Source organism: Anoplophora glabripennis, unplaced genomic scaffold, assembly GCF_000390285.2.
Source record: "Anoplophora glabripennis isolate ALB-LARVAE unplaced genomic scaffold, Agla_2.0 scaffold613, whole genome shotgun sequence".
Classification (NCBI taxonomy): domain Eukaryota; kingdom Metazoa; phylum Arthropoda; class Insecta; order Coleoptera; family Cerambycidae; genus Anoplophora; species Anoplophora glabripennis.
The window spans coordinates 15,463-32,712 of NW_019416981.1; the positions used below are offsets into that span (position 1 = coordinate 15,463).

Here is a 17,250-nt window from a genome sequence, read left to right on the forward strand (position 1 = left end):
TGGTCCGGGTTCGATCCCCGGTGTCGGCACTGGCAATGCCGATGGATAATGGGTGCTTGTCCGCGTTTTTTCAAGTGTAGCCCGCTTCCGCACAAGCCTTTGGCTTTGGATTTGGGGGTTGTCTCATTTCTGTGGTGTGTTTTATGTTTATGTTTTATGTTTATTACACAAAGATTCCGAAAATATAATCGTTTAATTGTGAATAATGAGATAAATGAACTGACAGAATTTACTACATTATTTTGCGAAACGTCTTGAGTAATTAAAGAATTTGTTGTTTGAGCGTTAGTACCTTCAGTGTTTCTGGTATCTTGCAAATTACAATTGTTGTTATTTGAAATTGCAGTCACTCTCTTGTTTTCACCAAAGTGAGGCAATGTGTTATGTCCTTTATTACATTTTTTACAGGTACCGCCTTTACAAACTGACGAATTGTGACCAGACCGTAAACAATTAATGCATAAGTTTAAAGCCTTGGCTCGTTCAAATCTGTTATTTGGTGATAAAACTAAAAATTTCTCACATGTAAAGATATAGTGCTGCTCATTGCAAAAAACACACATGTGCGCTGTAGCAGTTGCATGGCATAACTATTTTGGATCAGTCTTTTGTCTAGATTTGTTTGATATTTGATTTCATACTGTAAAAACTACATACCACCTAGACTGGCCGTATCTAATTCCAATGCACGGGTACCAGTGAATGCAAAATCCGGGGTAGTGGAGTGTGGAAGGCAATCTGATCGCGCGCATCTTTAAGCAGATCCGGATTAAGTAATATGTTTATGACGTACTAAACATTATATTGCATCCTATGACAAATATTCAATTTTAAATTTGTAATTCAGAAAATAGTATATTTTAGTGTCATATTAAATAAAACTACAAAATAATTTAAATATATTTATTGTCCTCTAAATAATATTAATTTATTTAATATTTGTCTTTTCGTAGACTTTACCGAATTAAATAATTTGACTTCATGATTTATTCGTACATCGATATACTTTTCACATTCAGCCCTTACAAGTTGTATTAAATGATTACAATGGTTAGGCAAATTATCAAATTGATGTTCATGCAAATTTTCAAATATGTTCACATTCAGAAAGTTTTTTAATACATGATAAACAATTTTATTTTTCTGTAGCCTAGGTGTTCTGCTTTCATCATTATTAAAAAATTTTATTAATTTTTCTGTTTCTTGGCATATTACTACGACATCTCGAGATGGATACGTCAAACAACCACGATCTTTAATAAAAATTAATTGACTGTACGAATACTGTGTATTTGACATGAAACTATTTACACAGTATTCACATTTTATTGACTTTATTAGAGAACTTGTTATTACGGAACCGTCAATATATACTATAATGTACTTGCTAGTGTCCAGTACTGTTTTTTAATAGCCTTCACCCATCTCCGTTTTATGTCAACATTCTTTGGAAATCTAAAAATTTAAATATTAGGTTTGAAAAATCGAAGCGTACCTACTTAATTATTTCTTTTTGTCACAAAACTCTGATTTTTCTAATCACATTTTGCCAACTCTCCTTTTCCAGGGTGCTGAACATGAATCTGAAATTAGTTTTGTTTGCGATTTTTTCAATTGAAAAAAATATTTAATTAATTTTCAGCTATCTCGAAATGACGGGAATTGGTAAAATTTCATAAAAATATGAGACTCGCATAAAGTAAATAATTACTAAAAATATTTTACAGCAGTAATTCATTCATTATTTTATAATAACACTACACAATGTGGGCGAACAAAATTAGAAAGCTAACCCTGGAAACTTGTGCCGTCAACCGAAAAATGGCGTACATATTTACCTTTTATATATTCCTTTTTTTTACTTACCTAAAGAAGGAAACTTTTCGCCTCTCTTCACGCGTAGACGTCAAATGCTAGGACACGACAACGTTGGGCTCCAAATCAGGCTCCTAAGTGTTTTCACTAAAGTAGCTCTATAAGCCAGTCTAGGAGGTCTATGGTAAAAACCTTGTTGCTAATTGTAATAATAGGCACTTGTTATGTAAGAATTTTATGAAATCGTCGACCTTTGCTGATGTATCATATTTTGTACTAACTTCCCATTCCTGTCTTGTGATGAAATCTAACTTAGACATTAACAAAAAAATCAAAATAGTGTCCCATGTATTTACTGACTCCCCGAGGTTTTTTAGGGCACGTAAATGTTGTTTAAATGTATCTAAAAATTGTCTTAATGACACGTGTGATTCTTGATTTACATTTGGAAGCTCAAATATATTTTTTAAATGACTATGAATTATTAATTTCTTGTTTTCGTAACGCTCTTTTAATAAGTACCACGCCACTGTGTAATGTTGATCGGATGTTTCCAAATTTTTTATACATTCTGCTACCTCATTCTTTATAGCACTTCGTAAATAATAGAATTTTTCACTTATAGTTAAATGAGGATTATTATGTATCAAAAAATTGAAAGAATCCCGAAACGACACCCAAGTCTCGTCACTTCCTTTCGGGAAGGTTAATGTCCGGTAACTTAACATTTGATATAGTATTGTTAGACGTGGATGCGCTACTCGTACTCTCCGTCGGATTATTTACCGAGGCTTTGATCTTTGACTCCGCTTCTGAGGTTAAAGTATTTATTTTCGAATTCTTCCGTTTCTTTGTCGTGATCGGGTTTATCATCTAAGAGCTGAATATCGGCTCCATTTTTTGTGTGCGTTTTTGTAACTCCGCTAATTGTGCAGGTGATTGATCAACAATAGCTCTGTTCGCGGAGCCTGTCAAATTAGTCTGGGATCAGTCAGAAGCAGTCGTCCAGCTACTTTCTGTGATATTTCCTACAAGCACAGCATAAAAGAAGTAGCTAAACGATTGCTTCTGACTGATCCCGTACTAATTTGACAGGCTCCGCGAACAGAGCTATTGTTTAAAAACTTTTCAAACCTTGTTAGCTGTGCCTTTAACATAATATATGTTTTGTTATTAATGCATTTAATTGAGCCTCCATAATGGCGAACGATGAAATGAAAAGTGTGAAGCAATATTAATTTATAAGTAAATAGATGGTTTGCAACGTAACGTTGACTCAATTAATCAACACCTTATATTTATATTTGAATATGAGTTATTATCTAATAATACGAAATATGTTTTAAATGTGACAAGATTAAACAATGTGATATATCTAGATTTAATATCTAGGCTATTGTATGTGTGTGCATAAATGAATTGTACAAGGTGGGCCACCAGTAACGCCTCGGTCGCTAGGGACCAAACGGCAAATATTACAGAAACCTGTTTAGGTGGGTATGTGGAGTTTGATTGTGGCTACAATTTAAAAATATTTTGAAATATTCAAGGTGTCCAGGAAAAGCGTACCTTATCAAAGTTATGTATTTTTAAACGGAACACCCTGTATTTTACAGCATTTTTGAAAGCACCTTAAAAAAATACGTGAACTTTATTAAAGGTTCTGCATACCTAGGACTGACAGTTTGTAAGATATTTCAATTTTAGTGAAAATACAAGCTTAGCGTAGAAATTTAATATTAGCAATAAAAAAATAATTTTAAGAAAGCAGCTTTGGAGCGTCTATTTTAGACCCTTGAAGTTATAAATTATTATATTTGTCGTCACTTAGTTTTATACAGGGTGTTCAAAAAACTGCTGAATACTTCTCTCAACTTTAAACAGCAATAACTTGGTTATTTTAAATGGGACACCCAGTATATTTTTACTTTGGGAGTTAGGAAATTTAAAACTCTTTCAAACTGTGTATAGGTTCCCTATACCCGTCTCTAACGGTATTGGAGATATTTGTGCCGTTTCGTTTTTTATCGAATTTTTTTGTAAGATGTATCCACGTGTCTGTATCGAGGTCTTTATTGAATTAGTTTGGGTTCTTTTTGATGACGTCACTTTAAATATAAGGAGAAAAATGTGAATGCAATTAGATCACGCACCTGTACATTTTTCATATTCAGTGAGAAATTATGTAAATCGAAAATTTAGTAATAAATGAATAGGTAGGAATGGTCCACGTCAGTGGCTACCTAGGTGTCCAAACCTCCCGTAATGGACTTCTTTGTTTCGGGCTATATAAAAATCTTGTATACAGTGTTCCACCTACTATTTGCGATGATATGAAGGGAAGAATTATAGATGCATTTGCCACAATCACCCCAAATATTCTTAGGAATGTGTGAATATCATTTGAAGATAGAATAAGATGCTGTATTCAAGAGAATAGTTATCAACTCGAACATCTATTAAAATTTTCCTTTGTTTCTTCTAAAAGTAAAATTTTCTTTAATAAATAGTTTCCATGTTTATAAATAATTCAGTTACGGAACGGCACAAATATCTCCAATACCGTTAGAGATAGGTATACGGAACCTATACACAGTTTTAAAGAGTTTTAAATTTCCTAACTCCCAAAGTAAAAATATACTGGGTGTCCCATAAAATAATATAAGTTATTGCTGTTTAAAGTTGAGAGAAGTATTCAGCAGTTTTTTGAACACCCTGTATAATACTAAGTGACGACAAATATAACAATTTACAACTTGAAGGATCTAAAATAGACCCTCCAAAGCTGCTTCCTTAAAATAATTTTTTTATTGTATGGGTGCTTCGAGTTCACCCAAAGAAAAACGCAACGTGTAACAATATAACTTTATTAAACGCTTCTTTACAGGACAGCACGACCGATCGAGAACAAGACTTAACCCGTACTAATAATGTCGTTTCTGTGCCTGATCTAAGATAAATTTGCCCTCTCGGTCGTGTACCTACTTCTAACCCTGGTAAAACAAGTTAGGTACCTAAAGCTCTATAATTAATGATGTACTTATTCCTAATCTCATTTACTTTAAATACAGCTTAATATAATGTGATTAATTAATGTGATATTAATTACAAAAACAAATTTATTTGCTAATTAAATATAAAAATGTAATTGTAACATGCCGCCACATCACCCCCTTTCCAGCAATAGCTTTTCATATTGGAAAAATAAAATGAAATTGGTCAATCTAGTCCAACTTGTAAACGATCTGGGAATCGTACTCGTCTACCTGTTCGTGTTAGCTGGTTTTCGGCTGCCCTGGATTGTACGCCGCTGTCGTCGGCGTCGTTGTCGGGTGTCTCTCTTTCGCGTTCTGCCTTGCTTTGCTCTATGTAGTCTTCGACGAACGTATGAGCGGGTTTTAAACGTTCGGTATTTATTCGCAGATCCTTTCCGTTAATACGTATTATGTAGTTGTGGGTGGATCGCTTTTGTACCTCGAAAGGTCCGTCATAAGGTGGCTGCAACTGGCCGCGGACGGCGTCGTTTCGTACAAACACATATTGTGCGTCTGCTAAGCCCTTGAACATATACGTCTTTCTTTCACCGTGTCTCACCATTCGTGTTGGTCTGGTCTTTTGGATGTTCCGTCGAAGTTGCACTACGTAATCTACCTCTTTGGTCTTTTTAGACGGGGTGAAAAACTCTCCTGGCAAGCGGATGGTGGTTGTACCGTAAACCATTTGCGCAGTTGTCGCTCGCAGATCTTCTTTAATGGACGTCCGGATTCCTAGCAGTACGATGGGTAAAACTTCCACCCATCGCTCCGTCTCGTGGCACTTAATCGCGGCCTTAAGTTGACGGTGGAACCTTTCAACCATGCCATTAGCTGCGGGGTGGTATGCCGTCGTTCGTAGATGCGACGTTCCCATGAGACGTAAAAGTTCTTTAAACAACCGGGATTCGAACTGGCGCCCTTGGTCTAACGTCACCCTGAGGGGGACTCCGAATCTTGCAATCCAGGTTTTCAAGAAAACGAGGGCTACTGTTTCGGCTTCGATATTCTCGATAGGTACAGCCTCCGGCCAACGTGTGTAGCGATCGACGCACGTGAGGCAATAGCGGTAACCTCGTGAGATCGGCCCACTATGTCTGTGTACATGCTCGAACCTGTTTCCTGTATTCGCAAAATTTCCTACTGGTGGGGTCACATGTCGCGTAGTTTTGGCTCGTTGGCACGGGATACATCGTCGCGCCCAGTCTCGACAGTCTTTGTTAATTGACGACCACACGTAACGTTCCGTTAAAAGTCTTTGCGTTGCCCGAATGCCAGGGTGTGATAAACCGTGTAACAAATTGAAAATTTCGCGTCGTAACGGCTCGGGTACGTAAACCCTTGCTGATTTTGCAAGTCATAAAACAAGTTACACTTGAAATCCGGTATATATTTTCCGCAATTTCGAAGCACTAGTCTTTTCCTCGCAAAGTTTTTTTAATTCTAAATCATCTTCCTGCGCCTTGGCTAATGTCTGGTAATCCACTGCTCGTGAAATCGTCTCCACTCGCGATAACGCGTCGGCCACTGCATTTTCGCTCCCAATGTGACGAATGTCCGTTGAAAATTGGCCGATGAAATCAAGGTATCATAACTGTTGGGGTGAACACTTATCTGATTTTTGTTGAAACGTGTAAATCAGCGGTTTATGGTCTGTGAAAATCACGAACTCGCGTCCTACCGCGTTATGAAATCGTTTCACTGCCGCGTATATCGCGTAAAGTTCGCGATCGTACGCACTGTATTTACGTTGTGCGGCTGACAAGGATTTCGTATAAAAAGCTAAAGGTTACCAATCTCCGTTAACCAGCTGCTGTAGGGTGCTGCCTATGGGGTAGTCGGATGCGTCCACCGTCACCGCCAGCGGGGCTGCTGGAAAAGGATGTACCAACATTGTTGCTTCCGCTAATCCGCTTTTTATGTTGTTGAATGCTTCCTGCGCGCGTTCGGTCCACTTTACCGGTGTGTTTCCTTTTAGCTTGGGCCCCTGTAGCATGCCCAAAAACCTTCGTAGTTGGCATACTGACACGGGCTTGGGAAATTCTACGATTGCCTGAACTCGTTCTGGCGATGGCCTCGTACCACTGTGATTGACACTGTACCCCACGAATTTGACTTCGCTGACACCGAATACGCACTTCGAATCGTTAATTACTAACCCGTACTCGCTGAAACGTTCGAATATTGTTTTTAAATGTTGCTGATGCTCTTCTTTGTCGCGCGATACCCACTAAAACGTCATCGATGTATGTGTAGCAAAAGTCCAGTCCGCGTAGGACGTGGTCGATAAATCGCTGAAACGTCTGTGGCGCATTACGTAAACCGAACGGCATACGCGGGAATTCGAACAATCCAAACGGATTGTTCGAAGTAACAGCGGTTTTCTCTACGTCTTCTGGTGCTATGGGGATCTGGTGGTACGGTCTAGTCAGATCTATCTGGGAGAATATTGTTTTACCGTATAGAGACTGTGCGAAATCTTCGATGTGCGGTAGAGGATATCGGTCTGGAATTGTCCTGGCATTCAAAGCCCTATAATCTCCGCAGGGTCTCCATGCGTCATCCTTCTTCGGTACCAGATGTAAAGCAGATGGCCATGGACTTTTTGATGCGCGGATGATTCCTTGTTGTAACATCAGCTCGAAATCTGTTTTCGCTGACTTCAGATGATCAGGGGCCAAACGTCGAGGGCGGCAGAAAACGGGTGGTCCGGGTGTTGTGGTGTTATGGTGCACGACGTCGTGTTTAACCGTTTGGCCCACTGTTCCGGCGGGTCGTGTAATATCGGGGTATTCGCTTAGTAAACGAGAAAACTCCGACTCTACTATTATCGTTTTTATGGACTGCACTTCGTTTAGTACGTTTTCTCCTTTCGACTCTAGTCGTTTTGTCTATGAGACGTCGCGCGCGGACGTCGACCAGTAGACCGTAGAATGCTACTCGTTTCCCTGAGAGTATTTGCATGGCGCGCGGCATTTTGTAGCGTTAGCTCCGAAACGGTGATGGTACCAGCACGTATCGCGATCGCCACTAGCACTACGTCCCCTTGCATTGCTTTGGTCGCGGGGCCGACTTCGTGGTCGCGAACACCGGCGGCGTTGCTCCTTTTCTGCTCTTATCTCCTGAAGAGCGAAACGCAGTTGCTGCATTTCTACACGTAGGGTAGCCAATTCGCTATTAGCGGGTGTTTGAATTGAGACTGGCACATCTTCCTTTACATTCACTTGAGATACTTGGCTCCTCGATGGTCCGATTTCCTGTACTCGGTCCGCCACTTCAGCCATTTCGGCCAAGGGTTGTTGCAGCGATGCTGCGAGCACTCGCTGTGTAGGCGTCAGCAACCGGTTCATCCACAGGGTTTTTATAAATTCTTCGTTCACATTTTTACCTGCTAGTTTTCGTAACTGTCGTAGAAATTGGGAAGGTGTGCGGTCCCCTAACTCTTCACTTTCTAACAGTTTTCGTACTCGTTGGCTGCTAGAGACCGACAAACGCTTGATGAGTGCGCTTTTCAAAGTCTCCTACTGGTTTTGCGCAGGTGGGTTGCAAATAATATCCTCTACTTCTTCGATGTATCGGCTATCTAAATTTCCAACGACGTAACCGAATTTTGTCGAGTCCTGCCTTACCCCGGCGATACTAAACTGTGCCTCCAATTGACAAAACCAAAGTCCTACCTTATCACTCCAAAACGGCGGTACGCGGACACTCACGCGGTGTAGTTCGGCACTGTCCGTTCCTTCCGCGAGGTTTCTGGCGGTGTTGTCGCTATCGTTACTGTAAGATTTTCGGGTAAATCAGAAATAAAAAGACAAAAACCCGACAAATAAACGGACAAGAAATCATCGCTATGATTCTAACTAAAAGCATTCAAACCATGCTAGGTGCATTATTCTTGCATATATAACATTTACGTTTGGTGTTGGGCATTTCGTGAAAAAAAACTTTTATGTTCACTTGAACTACACTATCTTCTCTATATGGCAGATCACGTCGGGGTCACCAATTTATGGGTGCTTCGAGTTCACCCAAAGAAAAACGCAACGTGTAACAATATAACTTTTTTGAACGCTTCTTTACAAGACAGCATGACAGATCGGGAACAAGACTTAACCCATACTAATAATGTCGTTTCTTTGCCTGATCTAAGATAAATTTGCCCTCTCGGTCGTGTACCTACTTCTAACCCTGGTAAAACCCCACATCTGGATACTGTCTAATAAACAAGTTAGGTACCTAAAGCTCTATAATTAATGATGCACTTATTCCTAATCTCATTTACTCTAAATACAGCTTAATATAATGTGATATTAATTATTTTATAATTAATGTGATATTAATTACAAAAATAAATTTATTTGCTAATTAAATATAAAAATGTAATTGTAACATGCCGCCACAATTGCTAATATTAAATTTCTACGCTATGCCTGCATTTTCACTAAAATTGAAATATCTCACAAACTGTAAGTCCTAAGTATGCAGAACCTTTAATAAAGTTTACCTATTTTTCACGGTGCTTTCAAAAATACAGTAAAATACAGGGTGTTCCATTTAAAAATACATAACTTTGATATGGTACGCTTTTCCTGGACACCCTGTATATTTCAAAATATTTTTAAATTGTAGCCGTAATCAACCTACACATACCAGAGATATAGAGTAGGGAGAAGGCTTATTGACTTCTGTGCATCCTATTTTCGAGGGACACTACCAGTGCCGCCATTTTGAACATGACATGACTTTGTTTTGTTTTGATTTTTGAGGAGTGAGCAAGGTTATGTTTCGTGAATTATTTATTAGTAACTATTTGTTTATATACGTATAATTTCCACCTGGAGCGGCAAATTGGCGCTATGGACGTTTTTTAATATTCAATACATCGTTTCTACACTAAGGAAAACATTTACCCTTTATTGTTTTTTTATGTTGTGTGCTGTGAAGGGGTGCTTTTTAACATAAGGCGTTTTAAACCAAAAGGAATTACATTTCATCGGTAAGAGTGATTTTTTGAATTTATTTCTTGCAACAACTGTTTAAATAATCTTGCAGCTTTCCGAGGAGAGAAATGATTATAAAATGGGTAGAAAGTTTGAGACTTGATCACGAATTTAAATGGTCACAGAAATAAAAAAAAAAAATTCTGAATGCTGGAAGTCAAATTTGCCTAAACCCTGGTTCAGTTCCAAATTTAGAAGTCTAACTAATCCAGCCGACGCTTCATCCACAAGTTCAGTTGAAACATTACATACCATACAAAAAAATGCTCCATTTACTTCATCGATGTCATTAGATGATACGGCAGAGCGTTCTAAGCTTAACCAGAACCATTGGTAATTTTATTTTTTGTTAATACTAATTTTTTTAAATAAATATTATTTTCCCTGGCAGTCTATATTATGATTTTAGTGAATTGTCATCAGTAAAAAATAATAAAATAAATAAATGAGAGTGCTGAGCGGAGCATGTGCAATGTGCAGACCTTGACTCCAGACGACCGTAGGTCGTTGACCTTGACCCCAGACGACCGTAGGTCGATGACCTTGAGGTGACCTTGACCCCTGACGACCAGAGGCCGATGCCCTTGACGTGACCTTGACTACTGCCGACCAGAGGTCGATGACCTTGATATGTTCTTGGCGCGGCCTTGACCCCAGACGGCCAGAGGTCGATGACCTTGACTTGACCTTGGCGTGGCCTTGACCCCATACGACCAGAGGTCGATGACCTTGATTTGACATTGGCATGACCTTGACCCCAAACGACCAGAGGTCGATGACCTTGAGTTGACCTTGGTGTGACCTTGACCCCAGACGACCAGAGGTCGATGATTGTTAAAAATAGAATATTACATCATTTCTAAAAATAGAACACATCTGTCGATGACATCATTTCTAAAAATAGAATATTACGTCGTATATGGTTGCCAGATGTTTCCGACGCACCAGGCGTCAGGGTATAAAACAAAGTAATATGCATCAACTCCTCAGTTTTATTCACAATGCAGTGCGAGTACTGCAATAAAGCTTTTTCAAATAAATACAGTTTAACTCGACATGTTCGCGAGTATTGTCCGGTTTTACACCATAGACTGTGTAGTGAAGGTCCATCAAATAAAAAACCAAAGTTAGACAATATTATTTGTGGACATTGTGGAAAAAAATTTTCAACTATGTTTAACTTAAACAGACATATTCAGAATAACTGTTTCGTTTTTAAAAAATCACAACCTTCTACAAGTGGTGCTGGTTATTCGTCAAGTCTCAATAGAAAGAAGATTAATCAAGCCGTAATTGAGACCTTGGAAGATGGAGTTACCAAACTACAACATGCATTCAAGAACAGAATAGCTACTTACCGATTCAACAGTCCCAAAACTCACATCGATTATAAAATACTTGTGGATGAAGCGAGGCCAAAAATAGAAAACATAATTATAAAATACAGGAGCATACAACGTTCAAGATTAATTTTGAGGTATTTGGGCTTTATGTAATACCTGAGAAAGAAATGAGTGATATCAAGTCCTTCAATACGAAGAATAAAGTAGTGACTCAATCAACTGATTGATCTACAAAAAATGTTTGAGGAATTTATAGAAGAAATGACTTCTCAAGCATCTGATTCCAGATGAAAGACTCAGGATGGACATTAAAACATATCTTGTTCCTAGATGTCAATATAAACAAGTTTACCCCAATGTCAGCGGCAACCTATATTAAATTACCGAGATGTGTTGAAAATAAAAAAGCAATTTTAAATATACAAAATAAGGACAATGCGTGTTTCGCCTGGGCAATTAATGCGGCCATTTTCTCCGCAAATAGTAATCCTACACAAACAAGTTCATATCCGCATTATGATACTTTGCTTAATTTCACCGGTACAGACTTCCCTGTAAAATTAAAAGACATCACCAAATTCGAAGAAATGAACAATATATCTGTGAATGTGTTTGGCTTGGAAACGGAATTTAAAGATGGAAAAACTGTTACAGAAGTAGTTGGACCTCTACATTTTACCAAATGCCGCAAGCCTACACATCTTAATTTATTCCTTGTTTCTGATGATTCAGGCAATAATCATTACTGCCTAATTAAAAATCTCTCAAGATTAGTTTCAAAACAGAAATCTCTGAATAATGGAGCGTTACACATTTGTGACGGATGTCTGCAATCGTTCAGAAAAATTGAAAATTTAAAAGCACACCAAGACAATGACTGCAATCATGTTTGCGTCAAGATACCATCTACTGATCTAAAGATAAACAAGTATGGAGAATCAATTCCTGAAAATATTCTAGTCAACTTTGAGAAACAGCTACCTGTTCCTTTCGTCATTTATGCCGATTTTGAGAGCTTGTTGAAACCACTTCACCACAATGAGCCATGTAATGATAATTCGTTTACTGTAAAAGTATCAGAACACCAGCCATACTCATTCGCCTTTTACTTAAAGTGTATGTTTGATGACAAATATTCGAAATTTGAAATATACAGAGGACCTGACGCTGCTGAAGTATTTATGAAAAAGTTAGATCAAACAGTTTATGACGTATACAACAATCACCTCAAGCATGTCAAGGAAATGTCTCTGTCAGACCAAGAAAAAACAGATTTTAAGAGTGCCACAACCTGTCATATTTGCAACAAAATCTTTAAACCAGAAGACATAATAACAAGAGACCACTGCCATCTAACGGGACGTTTTCGTGGTGCTGCACATCAAACATGTAACTTGAATTATAAAGTGGGGAAATTTATTCCAGTTTTTTTTCACAACCTTTCAAACTATGATAGTCATTTATTTATCAAGAAGTTATCACTGAAAAAGGAATCTGTGTCCGTCATCGCCCAAACAAAGGAAAAATACATCTCGTTTTATAAATCTATACTTGTGGAAAAGTCTGCAGACCCTAAGAGACCAGATACATATCTGAAATTAAAATTTGTGGACTCTTTTCGTTTTCTAGCTAAAGGACTGGATAAATTATGTAAGACCTTAACATCTGAGCAATGTGTAGAGACCAGGAAATACTTTAAAAATGATGAGGAGTTCAGTCTAATAAGAAGAAAGGGTGTGTTTCCTTATGACTATGTGGAGAGCTTTGACAAACTAGAGGATCCCCATCTACCACCAATCAATAAATTTTATAACAGTATGACTATGGAATCCCTTTCAGAAGAGGATTATTGTCGAGCTAACAAAATATGGAACATCTTTAATTGTAAAACTTTGGGAGAATACGCGGACATATACCTAAAATCTGATGTTCTTTTGTTAGCGGATGTTTTTGAAAATTTCAGAAAAGTTTGTTTGAAGCAATATAAGTTAGATCCCTGTCACTATCTAACAGCGCCATCTTTGAGTTGGGATGCCATGTTACACTCTACTGGAGTAGAACTGGAACTGTTAACCGATATAGATTCTGTCCATTTTTTTAGAAGAGGAATACGTGGTGGTGTTGCTCAGTGTAGCAAAAGAAAAGCTGTGGCCAACAACAAGTTTATTCCTAATTATGATCCTCTGAAACCGACATCATATATTATGTATTTAGATGCCACAAACTTGTACGGTGCAGCAATGAAACAGCCCTTACCAACTGGAGGATTTCGATGGGTCGAGAAAGATGAGATTGAAAACTTTAATGTTTCAGATATAAATGATGATGCACATAAAGGTTATGTCTTGGAAGTGGACTTGCAATATCCAGCACATCTTCATGACATTCATAATGATCTTCCTCTAGGTCCTGAGAGTATGATACCACCAAACAGTAAAACAGCTAAACTGATACCAAATTTAAATGATAAGTACAAGTATGTAATTCACTATCGGAACCTGAAACAGTACTTAAAATATGGATTAAAGCTTAAGAAAATTCACAGGGTGTTGGAGTTTTCACAGTCAACATGGTTGGGATCATATATAGATTTAAACACTAGACTACGGAATGCGTCCAAAAATGAATTTGAAAAGGATCTGTTCAAACTGATGGTGAACTCAATTTTTGGTAAAACAATGGAAAACGTTGACAAAAGACAAAATATCAAACTATGTTCATGCTGGGAAAGTAAAAAAGGTTCTATTGGCGCACGAGCACTAATAGCCCTTCCACATTTTAAATCTTGCTCAATATTTGACGAAAACTTGGTAGCTGTTCAATTACAAAAGTTGAAAGTCGTATACGATAAACCACTTTACGTTGGATTTTCAATCTTGGACATTTCGAAGACAATAATATATGATTTCCTGTACGATTATATCAAACCTATATATGGCGACAAAGCAACTGTGCTTTATACGGACACAGATTCTCTTATATTAGAGCTGTTTACGGAAAATGTATATGAGGATATAAGGCAGAACATTGGATATTTCGATACATCAAATTTTCCAAATCCTAATATTCACAATATGCCCATTACAAAATCGGTAGTTGGAAGGATGAAGGATGAATATGCAGGAAAACCCATAGAAAGTTTTTATGGTACAGGCGCCAAGGCATACTGCGTAAAAGCAGGTGACGTCACAAAAAAAGCAAAAGGTATTTCTAAAAGTATAATTAAACATGAGCTGGACTTTACTGACTATGTACACATTGTTGAAAACGGTGGGACCATATTCCGTAAAATGCAAATATTTACCTCTACACTACACACTATTTACACAGAACTAAAGAACAAAGTGGCTCTTTCTTCAGCAGACGACAAAAGGTATGTTAAAGCTGACGGTATTCATACTTTGGCATGGGGGCATGTGGATGTGACAGCAGAAAGAAATTTGAATGCTTTGCTAGAGGCAGCAGAACTGTTGCTTAGTGAGGATAAAAAGGAACAGGATGAAAAAGATTGGGATTTTGATTTCAGTTTATTTGACTTGTAAATATTATTTTCAATAAATATTACAATAAAAATATTTGTTTCATTGGTCAGGTTGGCCGAGTGGTCTAAGGCGCCTTGTTTAAGCCTTGGTTCCGTAAAGGAGCGTGGGTTCGAATCCCACACCTGACATTTTTTGAAAATTGTATTTGTGGGTTATTTTATTGAAATAAAAACCAAAAATATTTTGTAAGTTTTTTATTTATTCATTGCTTTACAAAATATTTGTTGAGATTTTTGTAAACCCCATTTACAAAGAGAGCATCTAGACTGTGGTTGTGGTGGACCATCTATATGTGATGACCAATCTGGACGGTTGTAGTGCACAAAACATGGTAGCTGTACTTGCAACTCAAATATTTCTGTATAATGCATTGGAAGTATATTCCAGGCATATAAAAGTTCCATGGGTCGGACATTTTCGATCAGATAGTGTAGTGGAAAATTTCCGAGCTCCTCCTCAGTAAAATCGTACAAAGGTTTATCATTTCGGTGTTTACTTATCAAATCTTCAGTTATACATCTCGTACACCACAGCCCTTCAGACATAATTCTCGGAAACTGGTCACAATAAGCAGCAACGAAGAACAAATCGCTATATACCATATCAGGAAGATATTTGCCTCGTATCCTCTATTGCATTCACTATTTATGGTATTATTATTAAAAGTGGAGGGATTACTATAAAGTTCCAGCCAATCAGAGTCCTGTATTACACCATTACCTCTTCTTATTCGCAATTTGTAAATGGTACTATTCGTTGGTATAGAAGATTTGAACATTTCTGGATAATCATGTCTATAAGGATTCATTCTTTTCCAATTAATGGGCCAGCTGTCATTACGCGTTCCGTTATAATCAAAGCAAATAAACACCTCTTTTGAATTATAAGGTCGCTGTATAATTAGCGAACTTTTCAAAATGGTTTGCAATACTATTAACTGCGAAGCGTTCATTGTTGCTTCTATCGACAAACTGATTAATTTTGGTGGTATATAAATAATTTATATGGAATAATAAAATGTTAAAACTAGTCGCGACCGTCGTTAGGCAGAACCTGACCTAATTAATTCCTAAAATTGAACTGATTAATAAGTGTTGGGTTATATACAANCGACAAAAGGTATGTTAAAGCTGACGGTATTCATACTTTGGCATGGGGGCATGTGGATGTGACAGCAGAAAGAAATTTGAATGCTTTGCTAGAGACAGCAGAACTGTTGCTTAGTGAGGATAAAAAGGAACAGGATGAAAAAGATTGGGATTTTGATTTAAGTTTATTTGACTTGTAAATATTATTTGCAATAAATATTACAATAAATTTGTTTCATTGGTCAGGTCGAGGTCATCTCAAGGTCAAGTCAAGGTCATCGACCTCTGGTCGTCAGAGGTCAAGGTCACGTCAAGGTCATCGGACTCTGGCCGTCAGGGGTCAAGGTCACCTCAAGGTCATCGACCTCTGGCCGTCAGGGGTCAAGGTCACCTCAAGGCCATCGACCGCTGGTCGTCAGGGGTCAAGGTCACCTCAAGGTCAAGTCAAGGTCATCGGCATCTGGTCGTCCGGGGTCAAGGTCATGCCAAGGTCATGGACCTCTGGTCGTCTGGGGTCAAGGTCATCTCAAGGTCAAGTCAAGGTCATCGACCTCTGGTCGTCTGGGGTCGAGGTCATCTCAAGGCCAAGGTCATCGACCTCTGGTCGTCTGGGGTCAAGGTCAACGACCTGCGGCCGTCTGGGGTCAAGGTCACCCCAAGGTCATCGACCTACGGCCGTCTGGGGTCAAGGTCAACGACCTGCGGTCGTCTGGGGGTCAAGGTCTCCTCATTCCTCATGCTCCGCTCAGCACTCTCATTTATACACTACTTTCCGGATATGATGCACATTTATTTGTACGCGAGTTGTGCTCAAATATTCAACAGATATTAATAAATTGAATAAAAGCAAGTTGCCTACAAAGGATGAGTTTTATGATAAATTGAACGAAACTCATATAACAGATAATGAATATGAAAGAGCACAGAAAACGTGGAATACGTTTAATTGTCAATGTTTGGGTGATTATTCCGATATATACTTGAAATCAGACGTGTTAATATTATGCGATGTATTTGAAAACTTTAGAAAATTGTCTTTGAACAAATATAAACTGGACCCATGTCAGTATCTGAGTGCACCTAGTTTGGGGTGGCGCGCGCCATTATTCCATGGCTAGAAATTGGCCTCAATGATTTGGGATCGAGGGGGATTATCCCTCTTTATCCTGCCTCATCTCGTGTAGGCCTGGACAGCCTTCGTAGGTGGGCCCCATCCGTCGTCTACCCCGACCGCAAATGCGGCCGGTGTAGGCGCTTTGTGGGACCTCCTTTTGTCCTGGCTGGGCCCCGCCGGCTAGGGCCCTTTCTTCTGGCGCTCTTCTTGCTTCGCCGGCTCGTCTGTGTAAACCCCGGGGGTAGTGTCATGTTTATGTGTGGTATGGTTGGGTAGGGTAGTGCGGCTATGCAGCCTGGGATGCGCTTTGCTAAGG

General features: G+C 38.6%; 2 protein-coding genes and 1 non-coding gene across 3 annotated transcripts; 2 read left to right on the forward strand and 1 right to left on the reverse strand.

The window, feature by feature from the left end:
* Positions 1–5,081: 5,081 nt before the first annotated feature.
* On the reverse strand, positions 5,082–5,724 carry LOC108911133 (the record flags this gene model as incomplete). The annotated part of the gene is made up of 1 exon (XM_018715970.1): positions 5,082–5,724. A coding segment is annotated over exon 1 (643 nt), but the record flags the coding sequence as incomplete, so codon positions are not given.
* A 6,053-nt stretch (positions 5,725–11,777) lies between these two features.
* On the forward strand, positions 11,778–16,020 carry LOC111692066. Its single transcript, XM_023455765.1, has 2 exons — positions 11,778–14,563; positions 15,852–16,020. The coding sequence occupies exons 1-2, from the start codon at positions 11,778–11,780 to the stop codon at positions 16,018–16,020; spliced, it is 2,955 nt and encodes a 984-aa protein (XP_023311533.1).
* Positions 14,778–14,860, forward strand: Trnal-uaa. Its single transcript has one exon. It is a non-coding gene; the product is annotated as a tRNA-Leu (tRNA).
* Positions 16,021–17,250: the final 1,230 nt, after the last annotated feature.

Bases quoted from the DNA above. Each gene is read 5' to 3' on its own strand.
- LOC111692066 (XM_023455765.1), top strand. From the start codon at position 11,778: ATGAACAATATATCTGTGAATGTGTTTGGCTTGGAAACGGAATTTAAA.